Source organism: Anas platyrhynchos, chromosome 3, assembly GCF_047663525.1.
Source record: "Anas platyrhynchos isolate ZD024472 breed Pekin duck chromosome 3, IASCAAS_PekinDuck_T2T, whole genome shotgun sequence".
Taxonomy (NCBI): Eukaryota; Metazoa; Chordata; class Aves; order Anseriformes; family Anatidae; genus Anas; species Anas platyrhynchos.
The window spans coordinates 12,391,740-12,419,644 of NC_092589.1; the positions used below are offsets into that span (position 1 = coordinate 12,391,740).

A 27,905-nucleotide genomic window follows, 5' to 3' on the forward strand; every position below is an offset into this window, starting at 1 on the left:
CTGTTCGATAAACAGTGACTCGAGACCTTTACTTTGTTGTGTACATTAGCTCCTACCATTATCTCTTAAAAGCTTAATTATTTGCAAACAATTGATCAAGATGGGAATTTGAGAAAAGATATGCTGGACCACCGGGAGAGCTGCAATGCATTAGGAGAGCAAACAGAATTACCTTTAGGTCTTACAATAAGAATTAACGATTGGGACCGTGTATGGGGCAGTGCAAGTAGCTGTAACGCTCTTGCTGGAGTGTTTTCCATTTGATCTGCATTAACACCTCAAGAGCGAGTGAAAGCCATAAAACGGTGATTACGTATAGGAAGGCTGACCCTCCTTCCCAGAACCAGCCTGGGGATGCTGGAATACTGCAGCCAGGCTTTCTTGCCAAGGCCAGAGAAAAAGGGAAAATCCAAGAGGAAAAAATAAAAAAATAAAAAGGAAGGAAGCAGACACGTAAAAAAAAAAAAAAAAGGCATTTGAAAGAATAAGGCTGACAGCAAATGACCGAGTCCAGCTCCGATATTTTCTGATAATCCCTGCTCCTCTGGATTCAGTAATGCTGCTGCAGCATTATGGAGCTGCATCCACCGAACAGTATGAGCCCTAGTGCTTTTCCCCTACCATAAATCTAGCGCTGAAATGTGGATTGTTTGGCACCATTAATGTGTTTTTGAGGCTCTGTGGTATTACTTTTAATAATGACTTAGTACAGAAGTGATTGCTTAATAACACCATCAAAGTCTGCATGCAAATGAAAATTATCCCTGGGGGATTTGCCCAGGGTAATATGAACAGTTAAGGAACATTTGAAAAGGTAAAAATAACTATGCAAAATATGAGTCAGAGCAGTCATTTTAGCAGTAACAAAGAAATCAAAGTGACAGAGAGAAAAATGTAACTTTCCATCATATTCTCTCCTCACTGTTTTATGAATGGTATTTAGAGAGCAGCAGTCTTAATGAAAGCCCTTTTTTAATGCAGCCAAGATCACTTTCAGCAAAACAAACAATAAGACTTTTTTTTTTTTTTTTACCACCTTTGACTACAGCCAGTTGGGTAAAGTCTACAGAATATACAGATGGAAGGTGTCCAAGTTCCTATCTTAATGATCCTCCTTGTCCAAACGTACTCCTTTCATCAAATTTTCCACCACGAGCTGCCCGTGCTGGATGCCAGGACAGTGATAGACTTTATCTTATCCGTGCTGGTAAAGAAGTATCAATAACACTCCCTCCCCTTCTGACTTGCCCACTGGAGCAGCACATCCTAATGGTCACAGAAGGGCTGGAAACAATCCTGCCTGGGGCTTGCTGCTGAGATGCTGGGGGGCAAAACTGCCCCTTCCCACCCCAGCCTGGTAATTTTGGGCAGCACGGCACCGCCTCAGCACCCAACCTGCCAGCCGGCCCCACCAAAGCCCGGAGGCAGGAGTGATTTCCCAGCACAACGTGGCACTATGAGGGGCAGGGGAAGGGGCTGGGGAGGAACTGATCTAACGCGGGGAGCTGTGGCAGCGCTCCAGCATTGCCCTTATCACGGCGGTGCTGCCGCTTGGCTGAACGCGCCGGGAGAGCCATTTCGGAAGTGCTTTCATCCCCTTCCTCCAGCCCTCTGCCTCCTCCGGAGCTAAGTTTAATGCACCAACACGAGATGACCTTGAGCGAAGCTCTGGTATGCGATGGGGGAGAAACCACCCCCCAAAATTTACACCCTCAGGAGTCCCTATCAACCATTTTCTAACCTCAGCAAGAAAAGAAAAATAAAACCACGTTAATTTAACATTTCTGAATGGCAACCCAGCCTGCACCTTACTCAGTAACTGGAATAAAGCCCCCCAGCAACACGCTGAACCCTGAATCCTTGCTTTAGCCAAACTTGTGCAGGGTCAGCCAACGTGCCAGCGCAGCGCTTGGGGGCTCTCCCCTTCCCCTGCCTCCTCCTGGCTTGTGTTTGAACTGTTTACATTGGTCACCATCAAATTGATCTACGATATATATATTTTTTAAATATCCATAATGCTTTCCTATTGTCTCTTAGCTTTCTGAATTAGTTTGACTGTTCCCGTGAATGCCTTTTTGTCTCCTGACTGCACATTATCAAAGGGACACTTTGTGCCCACCATTTGCATTACAAAAGCGGTGCATGGTGCAGTCTAAGAACATAGCTTGAATTTATAGCAGTTGAGCCCTGGGTCCTCACACATACTGGACTCGGAAAGAATAACGGGGGCTCCTGCCTTCACCAAGTAGCCAAAAATGTTTGGATCACTATCAGCAAAGTCACCAGACTTCAACCTGCTTCCTTCGCTTGCCATTCAGAGGGAGCGATACAGAGGCTGCCTTCAGCCTGCTCACCTACTCTGTAGGCTGCAGGGCTCGCAGGCAGGCTCTGTGACCTGCTTTACATTCAGGCCGTAAAAAGTTGCCAAGTGGAGGTGAGCTGCTCGGGGGAGAAAAAAAAAAATCAACTCGGAAGCCAAAAACTTGATCCTGTTTATCACATGGGACTGGCTCGCACGCTGGAGGAAACACTAAACACTGAGCAGGAAGCTGTTTTATTGGAAATGCATCTAGGAGGATAGGAAGAAAAACCCTTTGCAAAGTTTGCACAGTCTTTTCCTTGGCTGAGAGCGGTGAGTCAGCCTGATAATGCTGTTGAAGTGTTAGCTGGCTTCGGCATTTAAACCTCCCTGTTGCTTTTTCAGCGCAGCACGAAAACGCAGCCCGTATGACACAGCCCTACTACAGACAAAGCCAGCCTTTTCCTCTTTCAAAAGAAAATATTTCCTCAACTTATTATAATAGCTTAATATCCCCGCAGTAAGATTTTCATAGCGTTACTGTTAATAAATCCTGGTGCTGCCAGAGTTACTGAACTGCTAACTGTGATCGCTAAACCAACAGGCGTGCTCGGGCTTGTAAAGTTAAAAATGCAGAAAAACATGCAGCGTGACACATCCCCCGACTGCTGCATCCCTCCACTGCTACAGCAAGGCCAGGAGTTGCAGCTTAACTTCTGTATAGGCTGATCCCTGCGAGGTGGGCTCTGAGATGCTTCCCTTACAAAAAGGCTTTGCAGGCGGCTTTGGCAACCACGCCAGAAATAAAAAAGGGGAAAAGAGGCAGAATCGGACTCTCCCGAGGAAAATGCACGCTGTAAAGCACAGAACCAATCCCCCCAAAGTTTTAACATCCCAACATGCGCTCGTAGAGAGAGCTGATTAAACAGGGCTGGCTTTGCTTTTGCAGGCAGGGGGCTGGGAGGTGGGGGAGACTTTCTATTTGTGGGGGCTGAAGACGGGGAAGAGGTATGGGCAGCAGCGACACTGTTAAATGAAGGAGTTGTGTTGGGGGGGGTGGGGGGAAAGCTCTTTGCTTCTCTTATTTCCCATTTCCCCTTTTGTAAATAATTTTCTTGCAAGAGTTGTCTGTGAACAACTTTTGGCATTTGCTAACATAAATATCCTTTCCAAGGCTGATGGAGAGGCATGGTATGGTTTTGGATGCGCTGCCAATACTTCTCTGGTGGCCCCATCAAATTATTCATAATGTGAGCACTCATTAAGGAAAAAAAAAAAGTTCAGATCATCCCTCGCACAGGATATTACAGAAGTCAGAAAATGGAAAAACCTTTTAACTGACCTAATCCATCCCCTGGCTGCTACAATATTATTCCTTCCATACCATATATTATTACCCGCTGCCTTTTCCAGTTCAGCTCTAGCTGGTCCAAGCCGTGGTGCTCCTGCTATTTCCTTTTGGAGACACTCTGATAGACCTCAGTGTTTGGAGCTTGCCCCGGCGCATACCAGCTTGCAGCTGAAGCTGTGTCCATGCAGACACTCCCCCGCCATACCAGGGTAATTGAGTGGAGATTTTCCCATCTCGTACATTCCTTTAGTGCCTGGACGTATGTGCATGCAGAAACACACGTGGGACTTGCACACACACATCAGCTTCTCTTAATAAGCTTAAGAAGTGATTTTTTTTTTCGCTCTAGTGTCAAGACAATTTGTGATAATGGGACATGGCCAGTGCACTTTCCCTTTCCCTGCCCTGTTTTTCTTTATTATCATCTTATTGCTGTGCCACAGCCTAAAAATAACCAAGGACAGGGTAATTAAAGTAAGTATTGCATCCGAAAAGATCAGCAAAACTGTCTTCAGCACAGCACATGACTGAAAACAATGAAATATTACATCCAAGTGACACCGAAGTAACCGAGGAAATGCATCATCAGACTTCCAACCACATTAGAGCTAAAATCCACATCCCACAAATGAAGGTTTTTAGTTAGAAGGCCACTGAGGTGGCAGGAAGGTGAGCTGCAGCCCTGCACGGCATCCCAAATCCCCCCTGCCTCTGCTGGGTGAGTGGCAGGGAGGTGTTTTTTGTTTTTTTTTTTTTAATCTCTTTCTGTCCCCGGCATGTTAAAGGAAATCCAAACTACCTGGGAACTCCATAAAAGGGCTTCTGTTGTTTTCAGAGGCAGCCTAACACAGATTAGCTCAGGTAAATATCTCCTAACCAGAAGCCTTTTCTCAGCAATAAGTCACTGTCCTTATCTACCTTAAATGACTTTCTAAACAGGTGGGCTCGGAAATAACTCCACAATCTCTGCTAAATGCCAGCGCCAGCGGTTGTAATCCCACAGATCTCCGCCTAAAGCTTTTATTTGTGCTTTCTGCTGGCTTTCTCAGGCTGCCTTTGGCATTTCAAAATGTACGCGGGGGATAAAAACGCCCCCACTGCACCGTATCCCGTCCCCAGTGGAGTGACAAGGGAGAAGGAGTAAGGTCCTGAACATCAGCCCCCGGCTTTAGGGTGGAGCAGGAGCTTTAGGGATAATCCTTAGGGAGACAGCACCCTAAACAATTTGGGAAGCCTCACGCCACATTTTCCCATGGAGGGACCAAGCGGTCATGGAAAGGAAATTCAAGGCACCGCACTGAGGTGCCCATCTCCAACGCCAACACGAGGTAGGTTTTACATTTGAATGTTTTCTACTAAAAAAAAATAAACAAACAAACAGCAACAAAAACCACACCGAGGAAGGAAATGAAAAGATATTGCTGCTATTTTGCAACGCCGCTTTGTTGGCATGGAAAGTCCTTGAACAGATGCCCCGTCCACCATTAAATATTCACAACATATCCTTGTAAAAGAATAAAGCCCGCTCAACTTATGAGCAAAAACACAACGTGTTCTTCATAAAAAAAAAAAAAATGCATTTAAAGATCCAGGAGGAAAAAAAAAAGGAGGGAAAAAAAAAAGAGCTAGAGAAACACCACCATTCTCAGAAGAAGCAGAGACTCTTGGAAGTAGTGCACATTCTGCGGCGTTAATTTTCCCACTTAAATTACAGTGATGCTGTAGCCTCATCTCATTAGAGATCATTGTCCCCAGTAGACAGTTGTGTTTATGGGGGATTCTTGCTGTTCCACACCTGCTGCTCAGGTTGCTACGTGATCAAGCCTGCATACAAACAGCAGTCTTGAGGTTGCTGGACTGCAACTGATGAGCCCGGGCTAATTCAGGGGTGATTATGTAGTTTACTGGACCACTAAACCTCTTTAAGCTTGTAATTACTGCCTATTTGAGTAAAGAACATTCAAAAGCAATTCACTGCATCATGCCTGCCACAGCTGGAAGCAGGCTGCCAGCAGTCTGCGGGGACATTAAAATCTGCAGGGACGGGGATTCGAGCACAGCTCGTAGGCACTCACGGCGGCGGCAGCAGCCAAGTGTGTTCACATTCCAGCTCACCTTTTCTGACCAGGCGTACTATTAAAGGTGCAATGGAAACTATAGAAAAGCAATAAAGATGACAAATAACGGGGCATAATTGAAAGAACTGCATTTTAATGACTCTCCCCTTCTTCCCTCTTCTCCCCTTCTATTGGCTTTAAAAAGAAATAAAAAATTGAGCCTTTTTGTCATGACAAGGGAAGGGTAAGAAAAGGCCTTTTGCAAAATGGGAAAAGAGCTGTGTCCATGTGCGCGCTTCTCTTTTGAAAGCTGGGGGGCTTTTTTCATGTTTTGAAGTTTTGGAAAGAAAAAACTTCTGCCGAGTGAATGCAGAGTAACTCTATGTATTTGCCATCAATGACAACATGCAGACATCTCCATTACTGAAACTTAATGAAAAACTCCAAAAGCATCCTCTCACCACTGCATCACTTGCAAGCACAGGGAAATGACCCAAACCACCACTTTGCAAAACAACTCTGCCCTGCACAGGCGCACAAAAGTCAGGCACACAACCTCATTATAGGCACGAGGTGGTTTTTTTTTTTTTTTTTTTCATAATAAACACACATCCCTCTGATTCTTTTGAGTTTTGAACCACTCGAGATGTCTTTTTCAAGTGTGCCTCTGCAGCTCTCAATGAGTGGGAAGTTATTAATAGAAGGAACCTTGGTTTTGCACAGCTAGGAGGCTCTGGGAGGGGGGGCTGGAGGAAGAGCAGCAGATAAAATGGGACCTGTGACAGCGGCTGAGGGGTTGGTAGTGGTGATTTTCACAAGTGAGCAAACTTCAGGTCCAGCCAGGATTGCTCAGACAGAGACAGAGAAGAAAAGCAATGGCAAACCCCATGGAATGACAAAAGGAGGAGGCCAATGTTGCTGCCAAGCCCTGACACCGTGCTGGCATCACCAAGAGCTCCGAAGAGGTGGCAACTGCTCACAGGGCTCTTGTTGAGGAGCTCCCTGCTTGAGTCTCCCTTTAGGTTCCTTTCCCCAGCCTCTCCATGAGACCATCTCCCTCTTCCCTCAATGTATGAGGTCTGGGAGATGGCCTAACAAGCTGCACCATTAACTACCTGCATGGAGCCTACTTCAAAGCCTCGCTGGACATTCGGATACCCAGCACTCATCAGTGACATCTCCCTTTTCTGCTGACAACTGCCACAGCTGCCTGGGAGAACAGCGCACGTGAAAAGCAAAATTCAGCAAGTAAACTGAAATAAATCATTCCTATTGATACAATTAACACTCAACTGAAGGTAAATTTAAAGGATGGAGCCTCTTTCTCTCCTCATTTAATAAATTACCTTGTTTTAAAAAACATGGAGATATCATCTACAGTAATAATCTCACTAAGCATCTAGAAAGGGAAAGAGAAACAAAACATGCCCGCGAGAGCATGCTGCTGTTAACAAACATCAGCTTTTAAAGGAGAACACAAAAGAATTCAGGAAGTTTATTCTTAAAAAGCATGTAAATTCCCAGCCACAACAATCCTCTGACTACCCCACCTGAGCTCCAAAGAGACACGGGCTTGTATGCTATCCAAGCCATCGCTCTTATTAATATTCATTAGGAAGGTCTACTTGCATTTTCATCAGCTGCAAAGGTGGCAAAAGAAACAATCTGAATTCTTTAACACGCAGGCATTATCAGTTCAACATCTGCCAAATAGGAGCGCATACAGATCTGAGGAGGAAAACCAAATACAATTTACCTGTGTTGGAGCCAGGTTTCACTTTCCAGCATGGAGCGAGCTGTTTCAGGCTCTCTCATTTTACTCATCCCAGCTTTTACGTGCCTGGTAAGTTCATTTTCCACTATTTTTTACCTTTAACATCAGAGTCCCTCATAAATTACCTTCATTCCTTAGGTCTAGAGTTACCCTCTGTTAAAATGGCCCGAGTTCAGTAAGATTGCATATATGAATAATACAGCCAAACCTCAACTCTGCAAACTTGACTAAGCAATTCTGCTTTCTGACTAGAGAATTCGTTTATCTACACAAATTCAGCGTGTGAAATCTCTTTGACTGGCTTCAGGGTGCCGAACTGTGCAGAAACACAGACTTTCTGACCAGCCTGGGCTAAAATTTAACTCCAAGAGATGAACTAAGAAATCTCCAAAAGAAAACAACCGCTCTAATTAATTATTTACCCTACTTAGCAAAGAAACCTGGCTGATAACACTAATGAATTTAAGAATGAAACAGGCGTGTGTTTCCAGGATGATATTTACATGTGCAAGGACGTGAACGAAAAAAGTAGGATACGGATCTCCCAAGAGCCAGGAAAAAACAGATGCTGATTCTCCCCCAGATCTCTACATTTAACCCTACATTAACATGCATTTGCCTACAAGTTCACCATACATTGATTCCTTTCTTTATTAAAACCTCATTAAAAAGGATTGGATGGTCTCCAGAATATGACGCTTCCCTTTTGAAAATCTGCTTGGATTGAGAGGACTCTCCTAGTAAAAATAACCTTCTCCTTTCCAAAGTCAAGGCAGCTCTTTCCTCGTTGACTGCAAGAAGACTTTTATAGGAAGTCAAGCAGCCCTGCTTAAAAGAAAAGGGGGAAAAAGGGCTCTGTGTGGCCCCAGATGTCGGGGTTTAAACCTGTGGGTAACACTGAGAATACGCCTCAACATGGTTTCTTCTGCAGGCTGATGGACTGATAAAGCCAGAACAGTGGGTTTTGGAAAGAGCTTTTCAAAAGCCAGAAGAGTCAGCCATGAGAAGCCCATCTCTGCTCCATCTTCAGCCTGAGCATCTCCATCCTCTCCTAGCTGGTCTCCTTTAAGGTCCAAACACATCCTGCTCCACCCACATGCAGATGCCTGCACAGATGCTGCCATAAAAGAGACAACCAACGTATTTGGAAGCAACAGCATTTAGGCTGCATGTCACTTTCAGCACATTTATGATCTGATGGCTGTTAATAATTCATGAAGATAATACTTAATCAATTAATTCACATTTCAACACCGAGCTCAAAAGCCCCTCTCTGCTTCCTCTTCCTTTTCTTTTATAAAGACCTAAGTGAAACTAGCCAAAAACCAAAAAAAATGTCACCACTAACAAGTCAGAAAGTAAGAACGAGAAAGCAGGCACATTTGATCTTGCTCTGTACACGGACCTTTCAAAGATGACTACTCCAATTAAAAAAAATGTAGAATTTATCATTTTGATGACACAAAATGATGAACTTGACTATTATATGCATATATTTTGTTTAATGGCTTCATTTATTTTAATAACAAAGAGAAACTGGATCTTTACAGATGAAAGCTTTATTTCATGGCTTCGGTGCAACTGGGATTTTTAAAATCTGTGATGTTAACCAAAATGTGATAATAGATGTTCTCAAGGGCCCTATTTTACAGCATTCTATGCAGAGCCCAACTCTACATGAGACATTACAAACATGATGTTTAGCCCTATTTTAAGGAAGTAGGACTGACTCCAGTGTCAGAGCCCCCTGTAATTGTTTTCCATCTGCTGCTTGTTCCTCTGAACAGTTACTTTTGCAGCAAAGTTTGGCCGTAGAAACACTGTGACAAAGGCATTAGCTCTCTGAAGACTTCTTTTAAAATGATATTGAAAGGCAGCATTTGTGTGATTTTGGCTGGTCTTTGGGACAAGAGCGTGCATGCAATATGACTACTTTATATAGAGCAGGCTGTCTTGAAGGGTCTGCTGACATCCAGAAGGAGAGGGAAAAAAAAGATACTAAAACAAAAGATGCTAATTCTGCTACCATTTTTATGTCAGTTAATTCCTAAGATAGAGTTAATTAGAAACACCTCATCAAGCTTGATCATGCTCTCAGCCATTCTGAGGAACTTCTCAACTATTCCACTTTTTTTTTTTTTTTAATTTTTATCTCACTAGACTGAAAACAGTTGTTCCAGGCAACTGCGGCACTTGTGCAAGTGCAGCGTTAAGGATGTTCATGCTGCATTTTTCACGAGCATATACTTATTTACGCGCACAGGGGTACGCGGGCATGCAAGGGGGTCGAGGTAATTTTGCACCCTACCACCTCCAGCCCCAAAGGCTGGGACACGACCAGAGTTTTAGAGAAGACAGCCCAAGATGGCAGCTTGTGATTAACGGCTGTATCATCCCCGGCTGGGCGGCAGCGAGGCCCCGGGTCTGATTTGCCAAAGACCCCCCTTTGTCTGCGGCCGATCAGCAGATGTAAGCACATAGGCCCTGTCAGGTTGACATATCATTCCTACGACAATGTCAACGAGTATTAATGTTCAATTATCTGTCCTAGAAATAACCCTCGCTTTTATGCATTGTGTAACTGGGCGCATGGCACTGCAGTAATGCGAACGACAAGGGCAGAAATGCCCGCGCTCACCCAGTCGCTCTGAGCTGGCTTTCCAACATCGCGATGACATTGCCTCGCGGTACTGAGTGGACGCCTTCCCCCTCCATTCACTCTTTTTTTTTTTTTTTTTCCTTTTTGGAAAGCATACTGCGAAGACCCCGGAGACCTTTATCCTCCTCTTCATGTGTTGCACATCACCAGCTCCCATCAGCGTGCCAAGACACACTCAGAAAAGGCTATTTTGAATTTCATGCGCGCGCACAACCATGGGGAAGTCGCTTGTTTGCTTTTACGGAGGGCCATGAGCTGCCTGATACCTGCCAGCCCCTTTTTACGCCCCACACTCAGGTATCTATCATTTACCACCAAACACAAATGTCAACAGTGGCTTCTTCCAGCGCTGCAGTCAGGAGCAATTCACGCCCAGGCTGCAGGGCTGGAGCAATTTGTCCAAGTGACGCATTACAGCTTCCTTCTGTCAACAAACGTTCAAAATCAGACCCCCAGTAGGGAGATGGCTTGAAGAACAAACACGAGATCATTCCCGGCATCTTTTCCTATTGTTCAAATATTAAAATTATCGATCATTTCCGCAGAGGCCAAATGCAAATCAAGCTCTGGGAGTAAAAAGCCAAGCGAGTATTTCTTCTCCTAAATCAGCGCTCCGGGCAAATTGCCGCTCATTTGAGTAGGCTGCAACGGCGTTTGCATGATTTTTGTTACTATGGCACAGCTTCCTTGAACTAACATTCAAAGGTTATCAGCTGTAAGTTATGCTTGCTAAGTCTTCTTATACAACTCACAATCGGAGGGAGGGAGTGGGAGGAAGCAGCGTGATAACCAGTGCCAGCTTTGAGATAAAGCCCCGTGCATAATCTCTGTTTATTTAGACAACCATCTAACCGCAGCACCGGGCGCAAAAGCAACCCAGGTGGACGGCCAAGGGAATTTCTCCTGCCTTATCATGTCCGCATTATATTTTGGGGGTAAAGGGAAGCAAAGTCCTTATTTTTTCAAGATAACTTTGAAAATTTAAATAATCGCTAAGTTTGAGGTTTCATTGTTTGGATTCGCTTGGCTGGTTGGGTTTGGTTTGCTTTGTTTTGGTTGGAGGGGAGACGACTGTAACAAAGCACATTTTATTCTGTGCTTTTCTATTTCTAGAGGTTTTGGAGAAAAAGAGTTTGCTGTATCAAATTTAAGGATGAAGATCCCACTTTGAAACATTTCCCGCCAGAGGGGATTTGGGGGTGTATGGAGCAAATACACATACCGTGGGACCAAACCAGAGCAAATGCAGTATGATGGTACTATTCTCCTGCTGTTCAAGCCCAAAGTTGCCTCCAACATATGCAAACTCATTTCCCCACCCCCCTTTTTTTTCCCTCTGATGATTCACCCCACTGTTTACTCAATCATTTTAGGTAGGGGGAAGTGATGAATGTTGCTGAGTGCCAGGTGTTTTGGTGCAAGATGAATAACCCCAAGGAGCAACCTACACCGAGCCCCAGGCTCCTGTCAGCCCTATAATTGATGATGTTTTCACTGTAAGGGGTGGGGACTGGGACACATTAAGGCTCAATAGGGGAAGTAAAGGGAGCGAATTGACTCAGCAACTATGCCTTTTACCATGGTTTCTAATAAGGATAAACTGATTACTGCCAAATGTACTTCAGCATCACAGGGAGGGGGGGAAATCAATTTGCTCAAAGGAAATAAATGCAATACCAGAAGTTTTTTAAAAGCAAACTTTTATACTCAAAAGTGTAGCAGCATGTTTCAGCCAGTACCACTTCTTTCCGAGTTGCCATTTGCTGCCAAACCAAAAATGAATTTGCAGCCTTAAAATGCAAGGACTAAAAGATGAATGCTGCAAAACGATGGCTATAAAGCCAATGTATCTTTTTCTAATCTCGTTCTCAAATGTCCCATGACTTTTATAACAAAGATGTGTGCTGAAACGCTCACCCTGTATTTCAAATGTCGGTTTTATGTCAGCATATTTTTACAGCAACTTGGAAAGCTGATGCTCCATGGCTGTGGCAGGCAATGGGGCAGGAAAGCCAGCTCCCTGCCCATCCCTGCTGCCAGGGCTCACAACATAAGGACCCAGCAACGCCCGTGATGGGACAGGACCACGGCCATCCCATGCCACCACACAGGTAAGCCCCAGGCTCCTTGCAAATGCATTTCATCTTTTGCATCACACAAAATAACTCGAGGAGGCCAACGAGGTACATCAAAGCGACAGAACAGGTAAAGACAATTTTCATCACCAAGGCAAGAAGTTGCCAAGGCTGGGGCCGGTGCTGGGAGCGATTTGCCTGTGCACCCAAAAACCCAGACATCATTTCTATCATAGAGATTTGGCTGCTTTGCCACTGAGGGCCATCAGCTCAAGCGTGCTGCCGCGAGTGGCTGGCGGCTGCAGCAGCCGGTGAGGATGCTGCCTGACGCTCGGCGGCAGCCCTCGTCCCTGCGCCTTGTCTCCATAGCAATGATGCTGCTGGACGTGGGCAAATGGCAAGGGGCTGCCATCGCTCAGCCCTGGCCTGACAGCCTTCAGGATGAGCCTCCCTCATCCTTCCTGAACACGCAAACAAGCCCTCAACAGGCCCCCGAGTCGCAATAATCTGCCCCGCTGCCGTGGTGGCGTTTTGCTGCCGGTCGCAGCGCGTGGCCGCTACACCTGGAGGAGAGCTTTTGTTTGGCTCCCGGGTGAGTTCTCACATTTTAGGGAAAAGGAAAAGGAAAGCAAGAAAGGGGAGAGATGGAAAGGAGGCAGCAGTACCCAAAAGTAAAATATCAGAGATAAGCAAGGAGCAGACAAATGAAAGGAAGAGACATCTATTACATAAATGGCAGTGAAATAGGAGCACTGCGAGTTAATATTTGAAAGGCACACACCAACGCTTCCCCTGCAAAGACTCCAACAAGGCATAGGCACGTAATTGCCAAAGTCTAAAGCTGCCTTAAACATTAAACATAGCAGCTGTATCTAACACGGGAGCAAGCACCCAGGGTGACGTCAGGATGGCAGCGAGGTGCAGTGGCCAATGCTGCCAACCTGCTGCTCTGCCTGGCGCCCACCCTGCCATGGGGGGGACCGACGTGTTTGCCCCATACTCCTTCCGCAGGTGGCACAGACACCGTTACCTTGGTCTGCCACCCCAGCACTGCAGTGGGAGGATGGCAAGACACACCAAAAAAAAATGTAGATGGTGAATACCAGCTCATCTCGAGTTGGATTAATTGCAACGCCGCTATCTGGGGAGGATTTCTGCACGGGGTCAATTTTTACTCATCCCACCTCTGCAAACGCGCCCCGTTGCAATCATGGCATTTGCAGGGAATGGTGAGAAAGGTCTGACTTGGTGGCTGCCTTGCCTCAACCATGCACCCTGTGCTCCACTTTGTGCTCAGCCCCACAGAACAACCCGGCTGAACGGCGATGCTCTGCATGGCACCAGCCCTCCCAGCATTTGGAAAGCCATCTTGTAATAATCTTTAATTTAGACTCACTTATATGCTACATTTGCTAGGGATCACATTCCCTCCCTGGCCATAGCCCCGTAGCATGCAACACACTTGGCGATCCTCAGCAGCCCTGGAAAAAGAGGATTCAGTGCTCGAACGTGTTAACAACTGATTTACCGTTCCAGAGGCACAAGTACGCAACTCATCTTGCAGGGCCAACGTAACGCGCAGGAACAACTAAACTGAAACATATAAATTCCGTATATGCTTAAAAATATTATTGTCTGTAATTTAATCTAACAATATTTCTAGGCCTATAACCTCGCACGCAGAGGCAATTTCCCAAGCATTAATACTTAAATGGGTCATATGCACCACATCTGTCATTCTGTCCTGAAGTCTATGAGGCACAACCAAGACTCTGCAAGCCTATTGATTTTTCTAGCATTTGCTTTAATTTACTTAACCATTGAGAAATCCATCAGTACATAAAGGGCAACTGTCCATTACTGCCTCATTTGCAGACGTTCTTTCCCCTCGTTTTTTTTTGGTAAATATTTCCCCTTAAATCGCCGTGTGTTTACAGAGTAAAAATGAATCCGGAAAGTGCTCACACCTGTTTCTGTTCAGTAACTGCTGCGCCGAGGTATATGTAATGTGCTTAAAGATAGAATAAATATCTCGACATTATTACATCTGTGTGCAAAGGGTGGTAAATTAGATCCTAATTACATTAACAGGGATTCTGCCTCCCAGCTTAAATTTTACATGAGCACTCTGTAAAAATCCAAAAGCTCTGCTGTGGTTTCTTTACGAGCTGGTGATTACAGCTACTTCCTATGCGGTCACTAAATATTCTGTTTACAAATAAATGAAGAAGCTTTGAGCCAACTTGCCAGGGTAATAATCCGTTTTTTCCCCCAGCAAACCTTTACCACATAAGCATGGCAACAATCAGAAGCCCTGGCTTCATCTAATTACTCTATCACATAATTTCACAAATTGCCTTTTCACTGGGGAGCCAAGTGCAAAACACGCTCACAGTGGGATTTCAGGCAGCAGCTTTCATTTACTACTCATTTCTTGTTAAATTAAACACAAAAACACCAGTTGTGTGAAAGAAGTCAAAAAGAATGCTTGCAAATGAGCCAGACAAGTGTATCTTATATTTATACCATTCGCACAAAATAGCTCATTGGCAAGCTGTATTTTTAATGGCACCATTAGAGCCTTTAACCCTTTTTGAGCCCTTGTGAATTTTTGGAAGCGAACAATCTGCCCTTTTGGTGTTGGGTGCGTGGTGGAAAAAACAGGCTGGCGGTGCCTGCGAGCACGGCATCCCACCCCACAGCCAGGCGCTGAAATGGCATCGGGCAGCACGGCTGCCTTACGGGACAGCATCACACCCTTGATGGTTAACAGCCAGGGCCACCAGGCCCCTACAAGTCCCCTCTCCATAGCTTGGTGCTGCAATTAAAGTTCCAGCATCGTCACATGCAGCAGATGACCGGCTGCTACCAACCTCGCCTCCGTGCCAACCCTTCAGCTTCAGGGCTGTTAATGGGGAACGACCCCGGAGAGAATTCGTCCCACAAATTCCTAGCACTGGCGTGTTGCACCCATCCAACACAAGGGAGGGACAATCCTACAAACACATCGAGTGCAATTTCTGAGTGCACACGGCCACGATTCCTATTCCAGCCTGGTGCGTCCCTTGGGGTGCTGGGGAGCCACTGGGACCGGAGGGCAGAGGGACCCAGAGGGCCAGACCCCTGCTAATTATCTGCAAGCTAACGAGGCAGGATTTTAGCTTGCCACTGAGGAGCACAAATTATTTTGAAAATAATTGCGGCGAGTGTAACGCTGCCAGTGGAAGTGAACCAGAGGTTACACTGCTCTAAGATGACATTTTTACATCAACAAGTACAAAACTAAAACACGGCCATTAGTAATTAAAGCTGGTCCTTTTGTAGCACCAGAGCCAGTAGGTCAGGTAGCGTTTTACATCACAAACCAGGCCTTTATGGCTGTAGATTTGCCAGCATTATCTGCACAGGGAGAAGAAAACATTAGCAGCAGCTGTCTGTGTGCCTCTACACTGAAAATCCTATTCATCCAGACAGGTGGAGTAATTTAAAAGCCAATGTGGTGCAATTTTGATGCCACTGTTTACTAAAATGCCACCATTACTACTGTTTATGAAAACATTACTAAAATTGCATTTTATTCAGAAGAATCCAAAGATTCTGGTTATTACCAAACGGATCTGCCCCCAGTGCCGCTCGCAGTCCCAGAGGGCTCCCAACCCTCTGCACCCACGGCCCCGTGTGTGAACCACAGCTCAGGGGGTGCCAAGGCCACGCAGTCAGCTCTCTGCCTTTCCGTGAGACAAACGTTGTATTCACCTTCCCAAAAATATCACCTAGGGACCTCGAAAGCTCTGGTTGATTTCAATACAGGTGGGTCTACAAAGAGGAGCTTCACTTCCAAGTTACTTTTAGAGAATGGAGTCTGCAAGGCACCTAAAGCAGAGTGCCCCCATCTCCCCTGTGAGCTTAAAGAAATTCCTTGATGGAGACCATCATCGTGTGTTTTTGCTGTTGTTTTTTTTTTTTTATTCTTTTACCTAATTCTGTAATGTCTTGTGCTGTAGAGGATGGATTAGAAAGGGTCAAGTAGTCAGGAAAGGAATATTCCTGCCATACCTAGTGTCTGAGCAGCACTTTCTGGGCAGAAGTTTCTGGTTCATAAAACAGAAGACCCATTGGTAAGTCTCCTAGACCTTGCCTTATTAAAATGATGGCCCACCACTGAAGTGAAACGAGCACTCTGCAAAGTATTATGGGTCTAAATCAGGAAATGATGCAAAAGACGAGGTAAATTAGATAACTACATATTAACTTAAACTCTTTTCTGCCTACTTACCTTCTCTCTACACATATATTTAGCATCGCTGTAGGTTACGGGGTGAGGAGCCAGAAGTGCAAATGTGAGTCTGATCAACACATTTGTTCATATAGTGAATAATGGATTTTCAGCTGAGCATTTTTGGGGAAAGGAAAGCACTGTGCATGGAAAAATTTAGCATGCCATCACACACACACAAAAATCCTTCCACAAGAGAAGTTTTCTACAGGAAATTTTGATGGGCATACGGTAACCATAACTGGTTGATATTGGAATAGGGCTTCTAGGATGTATGCAAGGAGAAAAACATATAAGCTGTAACAGTACAGATTCTGTGTAGCTGAAGGTAAATGCAGGAAAGAAGAAGCAAAATTTTTAAAATGGGTAGAAAACAACTCACTTCTCATGCCTGTCCCAAGAACAACAGGCAAACAATTTCCCCACTACCATATTCCCTGCAATATCAGCACTGCGGTTCATTCAGACACGGGTTAAGTTCGTGCAAACAGATGTAGGATATTCTATGCCAGAGCGAGGGAATGCATCTTACACAACTTTATGTACCCCTTCCAAACCTGACCCTATCTGAAAGGCAGCTTATCTTACACCGCAGATTGACACATCTCATCAGATATGTGCCCAGCTGGTTTGGTGCCCGGTATTTTGGCACTTCACCTGATCTGATTAAGTCACTCGCTAGCTTACATTGCTGCTCTGTGAAACTCCTTAAAGAGTTAGGAGATTGCCAATAAAAAATTAACACTGGCACTTATATACATAAACATATCTGAGAATCAACATCGACTCCTTTGTAGCAACTGTGTTAGAGTACAAGCTAAACAAACAGCTAATAATGAACAAGCGAGCCCATGAATTTATCCTCATTTCCTGCTCACAAACTGCCTGCCAAGATACTGTTGTTTCCTTTGGTGTACTTAGTACTGCAAATTATTTGCCAAAATATTTCCGTGGATACTTCCAGATTTACAAATTGGTGGTCAGATTCCACCCCCCACCCCCTCGCCTTCAAAATGCGATACGTGAATTTTATACAGCCGCTCTGACTGCAGAAAGACAGTAAGTCACATAACACGTTTCTGTTCACTGACTGGAAGAGGCTCATTTCAAAAATGAAGTCACACATGCAAAATATCACAGCTGCAAATTTGAAAAGAGAAGAGAAGGTGGAGAAGAAAGCAAAGCATCTCGTGTTGACTTAAAAACCCTTATTACTGCAAACATTCTTGCTGGTAAACTCATTTCTGAGAGCATTTCTGCAAACAAAAGGAGTTCTAGTACAACCAGAGCAAGTGTAATTTAACATCTGAATTAATGTTTATCATGTTTCAACTTTTCAGTATTCCCTTGCTTCTACTCGGATGTGAAATTCTTCTGGTGTGTAAATACTAATGTGTTTCAGCAGTTTCCGAATAATTCAAATTCTTTAATGTGCTAGTGGCTTCCACATCAGTACAACAGTGCCTCCAAGGTAAAGACTAGGAAAAAGATAAGACAGCCCTTTGGGAACACGCTCTCGCTCTCTAAAATCTAGCCCAGGCTGCTGGCTCCTTCTGATTTCAACCAAAACACTTCCCTGGATCACTGCTCTTCCTGAGATCCACGAGAAGCTCAGGATGAGATGCTTCCTACCCTGTAGTTTAAAACCACACAGCGACTGTCTTCATCAGAAATGAGACTGAATTAGATCTGAGAAAGCAGATGTTATGACCACATCAAACTTCTGTACATGAGAACAGCCTAAGCGAGGAATCCCATTTCCTTGAACAAACTGACTAAAGGACCCTGTGTTTTTCTTTTCTGGTCTAAAACCAAAGGTTTGCAGCACAGCTCCAAGCTGACTATTTAATATTCTAGAAATTCACACAAGTGGAGTAACAGAAGCATTGCCACGGATAGCCACCACCACCTTCTTTCCCTCTCCTGCCAAAGAAAACAACAGTTTTCTTTAAAAAAGGCAAAATTCACCCACATTAGAAAATGGGACAGTCCATGGGGGCTGGACAGCAGGTCAAAGCAACAAATTCAACGAAGATTAAAAAAAATACTTAAGGTTTTGACAGTCCACAAGCTCCATCAAACCCAAGGGTTAAGAAGTTAATTCAAACCGAGTTACCTAAATCCTGTTTGTCCTCCTTTCTGGAGCTCTCAATTCAATTCTGACATAGCCTCGAAATAATTATCTTCTCCCGTAATAAAATTTCCTCATTTCTCCTGTTAAAGACGACTGCCACTGCACCTCTGCCAGCAGAAGGGACTGTCTGAACACCCCTTCACTGTGACTTGTGCACTAACCTGCACGTTGGTTTTGTTCTCTGCTCCTGGGGACAGAGGTGCATGGATGACCAGACCAAAACTGCCTGGCTTTCCCAGGAATTTGGGACAGCTGGCACTAAGAAGTCTTGCAGATGTGGAAGAAAGATTTTTACAGCTTTGCCCACAATAAAATCAAGTGAAAGAGGAGACTTGCGTATTTGGGATAAAGGGGGAAATAAAAAAGACCCAACCCGTTCGGAGTCCAATATAATGGAATCCGATCCCTGTTACACAGATGGAGGGTCACTGTAAGTAGTACGATGGGGAAAGCTTTTGGGGGGCTTCGTTTGTTTTAACATTTCCAAACCCTCCAGTGATGAGAACAAAGAAAACCCTTCCTGGTTTTAGCCAATCATTTCCCCTTTTTATGTTTCCAGCAGCCTAGTTTTGTACCCCTTTGCCCTCTCACTATTCTCCTTTCCAAATATAGATGGGCATCCACCAGGGGAGAGGGAATGGGAGACAAATTAACCCCCTGCTCCTCCCAAGGCAGGACCTCAGAACTCTTGAGGGATATTAAGAGACAACCTGCAATCCACCTTATCTAAAAAAGTTGTTAGCCTGTACATGAAAATTATTGAAATAAGCAGTGTGACAGTGTTCTTCTACCAGAATAGCATCTTGTGAAGAGATGCAGCCTCTTATAAGAGGATCTAGCTAGGTAAAAAGCGACTCCTTCAAATACCTGTCTCCAATAAATTCTTTTACACAAATAACAGTTTTGCTAGATAGATTGCATATTGCCTATTAAAAGTTATCTTGCTTATTAAAATGGTATCAGGCAATCAATAAAGGTTCAAAATCCAGATACATAACAGGAAAAAAAAAAACACACACTCATTTTAACTGTAAAGTCAACATATTTCAGCTACGTCTTTTAGTTTCTGCTTGGTCTCCCATTTCAGTAAGATTTAACCTCTTAAGGAAATGGTTTTAAAAGCAGTTAAAAATAATGATTAAATTATGGGATTTACATGAAAGAAATCCTAGGCCCATTCATTTTTTAAATCATGGTAATTTGTTTTTTAAAAGGTGTTTGAAGTCCTTGAATCTACCTCTTGGCACCATTAAAAAAAAGTAGCTTATAATCCCCTAATGTACTTAAATAAAGCCTTCAATAGTTCAAATTGTTATTAAACATCTTTTGGGATTATAATTTTATGTTGCTTTTTTTTTTTTGCCTGATTAGATGATGAACGTGAAGATCATCAAACACTCATCATGTAACAAACTAATTACATTGCATAATCCCCAAAATGAGGTTTGAATCCCAACATTTTAAATTAACCTGGATTTAAAATGTGCAGAGAATTCACAATGAGTGGACAAAATACTTGAAAAGACACCCCCCTAAACTCCCTGCTCCTAAACAGTTTTAAACAGAAAGGTACAATTCCTGGGACAAAACCATACTATGGGTTGAAGCAGAAACTAATCCTGTTGCCACAATTAAATTTACACAGATCTCGTTGTAGGCAATATTTTTTTTTCCTTCCCTTCCTCCAAGCTTTTCCTTTATTTCGCAATCCCTGCTGAGGGCTATACATTACAGCGAGGAGATCTGCTTGAAAAATGGTGGTGAGATGTGATCCCTGAGTGTAAAGTGATCCAAGAAATAATAATAAAAAAAAAAAAAAAAGAGGGCCTGCAAAATTTTGCCATGCTGCAGCACACCCTGGAATTACCCTCAGGGCAACCTTGTGGAGCCCAGCTCCTGCACAGCAACGCTTTGCCCCAGCCCCTCTGATGGCATTCAATGTTCACCTGATGCCTCCCCACAAACCCCATCTAATTTGGAGCTCAGCTTCCACAGACTGGGGACATCCTCACCTCTTCACCAAACTATTAGTAGCCTTTTTTTTTTTTTTTTAAATAGTAAAAGGCTGCGCCTCGCACTTCAAATTTATGGCAGTTCCCTCAAAACAGATTTCACAAACATCAAAATTTACAGGCTGGTGTAATAACCTACCACCATAAATTTCAACAACACCTATGGCTTGCCTAACTAATGGCCAACCGAGGCAGCTATTCTGATGCGGATATGAATAAAACTTCAGTCAGAATAGCAACGGTTAAAAAATAAAAACTGTGAAGTCTTAAGTGTAAGTCTGGCTACCACTTCTCATATTGTTTTAGCTTATTTTTGTTGTTGCTATTCTCAGGGGGAAGAAAAGGAAGGCAATTTGGATGAATTTATCCCCTGAAGTGTTTCAGAGCATACTGCCTGTGTCCACAGAGGACAGCGCTTGCCTACCCTTTGGGCATACGTCAACTCAGCTCTGCACATCAGTCAAAATAATGGGGGGCTGCAGCATGACACTGAGCCGGAGCTATTGCCCAAACAGTTCAACAACCGGAGAGGCTACGGCCTTGCATTTGATTTTTTCTTCAATAAAGAAAAAAGAATTTCCTCCTAAGTGGAAAATGAGAACTAAGTGACAAACCTTAGGAAATGAAGTCAGTACACAGAGGAAGGCTTAATAGTCTTTGGGATGAAATAACTGCATAGGAGGAATTAAACCAGCCTATACACTTTTAAAAGATTGTATTAGACCTACATTTATTTTAAATCTTTCCAACCATTAATCATTAGTATGACAGACACAGCAATTACTGTCTATTTTGTTTAATTCCATGCCACTGATGTGAATTAATATTATAATTGTGAGAAAAATCCTTTGCCCCTGGAAAGGAGGGCTCCCAAATAACAGCACCGTTAGGAATTACCAGTGGTCAAGGGGATGCTGCATTTTGCCTTTAACCACTGCTCGTTGCCTCCCTGCCATTTCACAGATGGGAAAGCGAAGGCAGGTTAAGCACTGGGGGTAAAAGGGAGAGATCGTCTGCCATGACATGTCCCTCGCCTGTACAGAACCACCTCCCAGCTCTCCTCCCCTCCTGCTTTAAAGGGGACCTTGTGTCCAACCTAGGGAAGACTAACAATCGATCTCACTAATTATCAATCAATGAATAAGTGACAGGGGATCTCTGGTTTCCTCAGCTGACCATTCCTCGGGGTGACCTCCCTCCTGCAGTGAAGCCCAGCTGGGGACACCATCACCCCTGTCTTCGGGGATATAAGAGCAGTCACAGGGCCCAAAATCAAAAACGAACCAGAGTCTTAATTTCCTCAGCCTCTCAGCCCCTGCTCCTGTGACCTGATGGCAGCCACGACTTGGGCCTGGGTGTGCAGCAATCATCGGGTTTCTTTCTACGTGGCCAAGCAGCAATTCCTGCACTTTTTAAAGCCACTGACAGCAACGTCTGACAGTGGTTGCAACACATCTGTCCCAGGCTGCCAGCAGAGACATTTACAGCCAGGTGAGCACCGAAGATCTGCCTGCCTCCACCCCAGGAAGCCCTCATGCTGCTGCTGCAGAGTCTGGGCCCTCGTGTGGGCCTGTGGGGGCACCCCCACCGCCTGCTAGACCTTCACACGCTGGGTTTTTGGCAAGGGCAGCACCCCAAGCAGCTTGCCTGTTCAACACACTGGCTATGGTGCTGGCTCTTCCCTGTTATCGGCATGCCTGCTGGAGGACACCTTCCTCCCCACACAAGCCTCACTGCTCTTCTGAGGGCACGAGTTCTCTGGTGGCTTCGCAGCCTACGAGGTTGTCCGGCCCTGCTTTCATTTTAACTGTCCCTGACCCCACAGAGAATCATTTCGAAAGGCCTGTCCCAGGTCCTAGCAGAAGGTTGGGCTTGGGTGAGTGAACCAATTCTGCTTTGCTGGATGGATCGGACAAGCCTGGAGCTACTCTGCTGCTGCCACAAGAAGCTGCCCTGCAGTAAAGCTGTGTGCTTCACCTGGCTGGGCTTGGACTGTACAGGGGATGGTGGATTTCGAAAAACAAGCTTTAGCTCAGTGCTGTAAGGTAGAAAACGCAGTGGCTTCACTGCACAGGTCCTGGAGGTTCAGTGTCTGAGCTTTCCAGAAGGGCCCACCTTACAAGCAGAAAGTTGTCCCAGGTGGCTCCAAAGGACACCCACCACCACCACAGCGAGCTCCATGGGCACTCTCATTTTCTCTTTTGCACAGCATTACTGCACAGCAAAAGCGGGAAAAGCTGCTTCCATTCTACACTTAATCTGGACAAAACGGGGTCTGTTCTCTGGTCCTCATGCTGTTCAGGATGCCAGCTGCATGGTCAGGGGAAGCCCGGGCTCCTTCCACAAAGGCTTTCAGGAGTCACCCCTGCTACCTTCTGCCCTGCTCCCAGGAGTAGGTTTTGAGGGTGGTAGCTGGCCTGGGCTAAGAGCATGCCAGAGACTGCTCAAGCAGTTTGGTGTTACAGACAGTAACGTTCCTGGCCTGGGGGGTGTTTAATTTACCAGCACAAACACAGCAACAGGCCGCTTCCAGGAAAACTTACTATGAGTATTAACAATAGTAACATATACTACTTAATTCACCTTTCCTCAGCTGGGAAATACAGGGACTGATGTGCTGTTGCTCAGTGTTCCCTGGCACGCCTCGTTGTCACTGTCCTGACTGCAGAGCTTGCAGGGCATCTCCTCACACCAGAACCTGAACTAGCTGCATCACGCTGGCCTGAGCATCACTGCTGGCACAGCATCTCTTTGGGGATGGACTGTTTTGTAGGGTGTAGACGCCCCTAACCCCACATCTACCTTCAGAGAGACACCGGGCTGTCAGCTTGAATTGGGACAAGACCTAGGATTGAGGAGCCACCGTGTCTGCGCCAAACCAAAGGGGACCTGGGCCTTTGGGAGTGCTGCACTGAAGGCAGCAGGGACAGGGCTAAGGAGCTGGCAAAGCTGAGGCACAGCTGATGCAGAGCCTGGGATTAACTTGGAGACATCTGAGGCCCTCTCCAGCCTCGGAGGAGGAGTGCTCAGGCACGAAGGTTCATTCATAGCAAACCGGGGCTGCATGGGGCAGGATTCCCTGCCTGATCCCCGTGCTGACAAGAGTCACGGCAGATATCTGGTTTCTTGGCGCAGCGGGGGACAGAAGGGCAAGCTGCGTGAGCGCTTCCTCCACATCAGGAGCATGCCCTTGGCTGGGCTCCACCGGGGCTGGGCAAGTTGGCCGGCTGCTGGCTTCACCCTGACCCTATCTATGGGCTGGGGGGAGAGTCAAACTGCTGAGATTAGAGGCCAGAGCTGTTCTTCACTACTGCCTGCAGACTGCAGGCACCCCACGCCTGGGCCTTATCCTGCTGGCACAGAAAGGCAGACAGAAAATCTCCAGCCAAAGGCTTAAATCCCCGTAGTGGATGAAAACAGTGTCAGATCACCATAATTTGATGAAAAAGAAGAATGGCATTAGAAACACTTTTCTAAACGCTAACATTAGTAGGTGTGGTACACAATATAAACTCTTTAAAGAAGCTCCAGCATTCAGCTTAACCCTGCACACCTGTCCAGAGCTTTTTATTTCTAATCCCAGAAATAAATACAGGTAGCTGTGGCAACAGAAATAGCTGCTCATCCCCCCACCCCTTTATGATGTTAAGTACAGTGGTAACTTACACTCTGGGAATGAGAACGTCTCACCAAAAAAAAATTATACTTTTCTATTAAACCAGATACATTCAGACCTTTCATCATGAAGCTTCTAACTATGTTCTGACAAACATCTGAATAAGGTCTTTGTTTTCTTGTGCTTTGTTTTTAAAGCTCCCCAATTATTTGCTGCGGCTCTCTGGAGCACAGACCCAGGGCCCAAAAGCTGCTCTCTGCTCCGAAGCAGCATTTCCCACATCAGCGAGTGGGAGCTGCAGCTGTGCAAGCAGCAGGGCAGGACAGGTCTCCGAGGTTATTAGTATAAGCTCAGTCACACTTTGCGGTGATGTCCTGCTAATAACTGCGACTCGAACCAAAAATCTAAAAGCAACACACACAAAAAAAAACCACCCCAAAACCATAACATCATACGCTCCATGCTCTTCCCCTGGCATCTAGCAAAGAGGCAACAGCTCTGCTCGGAAATGTTCCCTGAGCTGCCTGTCAGTAACACAATACGTATTTTTGCTTTCTACGACTACTACAACTATGACATTTTCCATGTTTTATTTTGCATATGTGATCTAGAGTTCACTTACTGTTAGATGCTGGAACAGCCATGCCCTCATGATATTTGTGGCTACTTTGGGAAAGATGCCACGCTTTTTATGTCGCTTTTTGTCCTTATCTGGATCATCATCATCACCTGTGCTGGGGGAAGCTACACTGTTGTCCAAGCCGTCACCTGTAAATATAGTGAATCAAATTTTGACTTATGCTACCTTTATATACTTCAGCCGAAGCCTGGCTTTGGGTATAAACTGCATGAATATTTAAATGAGGTATAAATTCTTTAACACTGTAATTCACCAGGGGTTTGGGGACGGGGGGGAAGAGACATGGGGAGAGGGAGGGTCTCAGGACTGTGTCCGCCCAGTTCTGGATTACCCTGAAAGACAGTGCAGCCATTCCTGCCACTGGATTCAGCACTGTAACCCAAAACCAAAAAAAGAAAAAAAAAAAAAAAAAAAGAAAAAAAAAGATTTTTTTTTTCTGCAAAGCATCCTGCTTGCAAAGGTGGAAAAAAATGGCTTTTCTTCACACTGGGTCACTTCCCAAAAATTAATCCCCATCAGCTATTTTGGCTGAGGTGGCAATTAGAAAAGCATCAATGGCGTCCCATACCCATGACATGTGCGAAGCTGGGTGCCGCGTCCCGCTCTGGGATGTGAAAAATGGTGTGAATGCAACTTTCTTGCAACATCATATTCTCTTCCCAAATTCGGTAACAACCACGGGATTGGTCCACCACTTAAGTCTTTTCTAGACGTCCAACGTACCCTGGCTTTTTGATGGGACGTGGGTAGCTAACTGGCCTCCCCTCCGCCCAGCCCCAGCCTAAAGCAGTTCATACTGGGATAAGTAGGTACCAATTTGACACACATCATAGGAATTAACACCCGGCTTTGTGCTGACGCGCCACATCCGTGCAAGGTGTCTGATCCCGTTAAACAACAACTGATCCAAAATGAATTTCCTTAATGCAGAGAAGGTCTCAGACACTTCTCATCACATTAGCAGCGTGTCTACAGGAGCACGTAACTGCATAGCAGCCAACTTTGGTATGGGCTGATGGGCTAGCAGTGAGAGGAGAAAAAAAGTTGCGGTGCCCAGCCAGTTTGCATGCAGTTTTTGTTTCAAACCCTGAAAGCAGTTTATAAACAAGTCCACATAGAAATTCAGTCTTTTCATTCCCTGCATGTGGATTGAACCATGTAGCTTGGCTTCTAAAGACACCGCATTTGTAGCAGCATGGAGTTGTGATGTTATTAGGCAAGTGGTTTTTACACCCCTGGGCAAGGATGATCAAGAAAGTCATCTGAATTAGGCTGAATCAAAACTATCTCTGTTAGCGATCAAAAAAACCCACCACCACCAAAAAAAAAAGTATGTAGACTGTCAAAATTATGATTTGTTAAACAGCTTTCAGCACAAAAAAAGTTATTATTAGCATTATATTTTTAGTACCGTACTGACTGTGGCAAATTTATAATTATCCTTATGACTTGGCCTGTGTCTTTAATGATATGGTAACCTTGAGTAGTTATAGAAACAAACAAGATTTTTATGAAGAAATCAGATATCCGATAAATTCTTTGAAAGCCCAGTATGTAAAAAAGGGCTTTTATACAGAGAAGCAATTCACCACATAAAATAATAATTCATAAAAGAAACATGAGCAAAGGAAACAACTCAACAGCATTTAAAATTCCACGGGCTAATCCACTTTCTGTCTGAGAGAGGCAAACAAGGAAAAGAAAAGTATTACGCATTCATTGATTAAAAATGAAAAGCTTCTAACCTAATGACACTGCCTTTCACCACCTCCCTACAATTGTCCCCCCCCCCCTTTTTTTTTAAATACACTCTCTCCTCATTTCAAACCCCCTTCAGATTAATTTAGCAGGCATTGCCTCGTGCCTGACGGGAGGAGGACTCATTGATAATTTATGGAAATATCTACTATAATCCAAGGGAGATGACTTTTTTCCAGCTTTGTGCATCAATAGATAATCAAGGCCTTAAAGCAGCCTGAGCTTCCCATTACCTCGGGCAAGAGAATTCCTGAAAGCATGCCTCCGGGGCACCTGAATTATATCCTCCATTAGGGGAGGAAAAGCTTTCTGCATTCCACCTATAACACTCCCCAGAACCTTTCCTGTTTATTTCTGCTGTATGAAAGCAGAAGCATTAGGAACAGGATTTTTTAAGTGAAGACTTATGTAGATACAATGGAGAAACCTTTCAAGCGCGAGCCAGATCACCTCCTTCAATCCCTGGCAGTGACCTATCCCAAATAAAAGGTTTCTGTTACATCATTAGCTCAAGCCAAAAACAGCCTTGGCTTAATGCACAGTTTGTTCTTCCTACTGTTTTTAGGCAAATACTGCTACTTTACTCCCATCTGGGAGGGAAATTACACTGCTGGGTTGTAATCTAAGACAAGATTTTCATTGGAAGCAAATGCTTTCAATCCAGTGTAAATACTGGTGCATGTTCAGAAAAGCCTAAAACAATAAACCCTGGCCCCGTCCGACCCAAGTCAGAGAAAGTGAAAGGGAGGGAGTGTATAATAAAGCGCCCGGCTATCCTAAAAGCAAATTCTTCAGTAGACTTTTATAAATTGTTTAACCTCTTCCACTTTTTTAAATTGAAAATTGATCCTGTAAGGACTAAACCACAGAGAGAAGTCTAAATGGTCAATTGTGGATTTTAGTATTTCCATCTACTTTGCAACTTGATATGCTCACCTCTGTGAGGTCTCCAGAGATCCACCCCCTTCCCCTTTTCTTCCCCCCTCTTTCCAAAGATCACTAAACAAACTTGAAGAACCACTGACCAGCCACACGGTAGCAGCTACGAACCACATTTGTAAAATGTCAGCAGCGACTTTGTTCCTGAAGTTGACTTCTCCTGCCGCCAAATGAAGGCGAACTGAAAAGGTGGAAATAATCATAGAAATGATGCTAGTCCATAAACAAGCTTACAGCCTCATTAGTATAGCGGGAGGCTCCGCTGGGTGATTTATGCTTGTTTTGCTGATGCCATGAGGAAATGCCATAGGGCAA

General features: G+C 44.7%; 1 protein-coding gene across 5 annotated transcripts in view; it reads right to left on the bottom strand.

Moving 5' to 3' along the window:
• The window catches only part of MEIS1 (Meis homeobox 1), a 105,144-nt gene that overhangs the window by 25,075 nt on the left and 52,164 nt on the right, over positions 1-27,905 (bottom strand). For all 5 annotated transcript variants that reach the window (XM_038177510.2, XM_038177512.2, XM_027453401.3 and 2 more), the window contains one exon: positions 24,876-25,021. In XM_038177510.2, the coding sequence (XP_038033438.1) occupies positions 24,876-25,021 (146 nt within the window). The remainder of the gene's footprint in view (positions 1-24,875; positions 25,022-27,905) is intronic.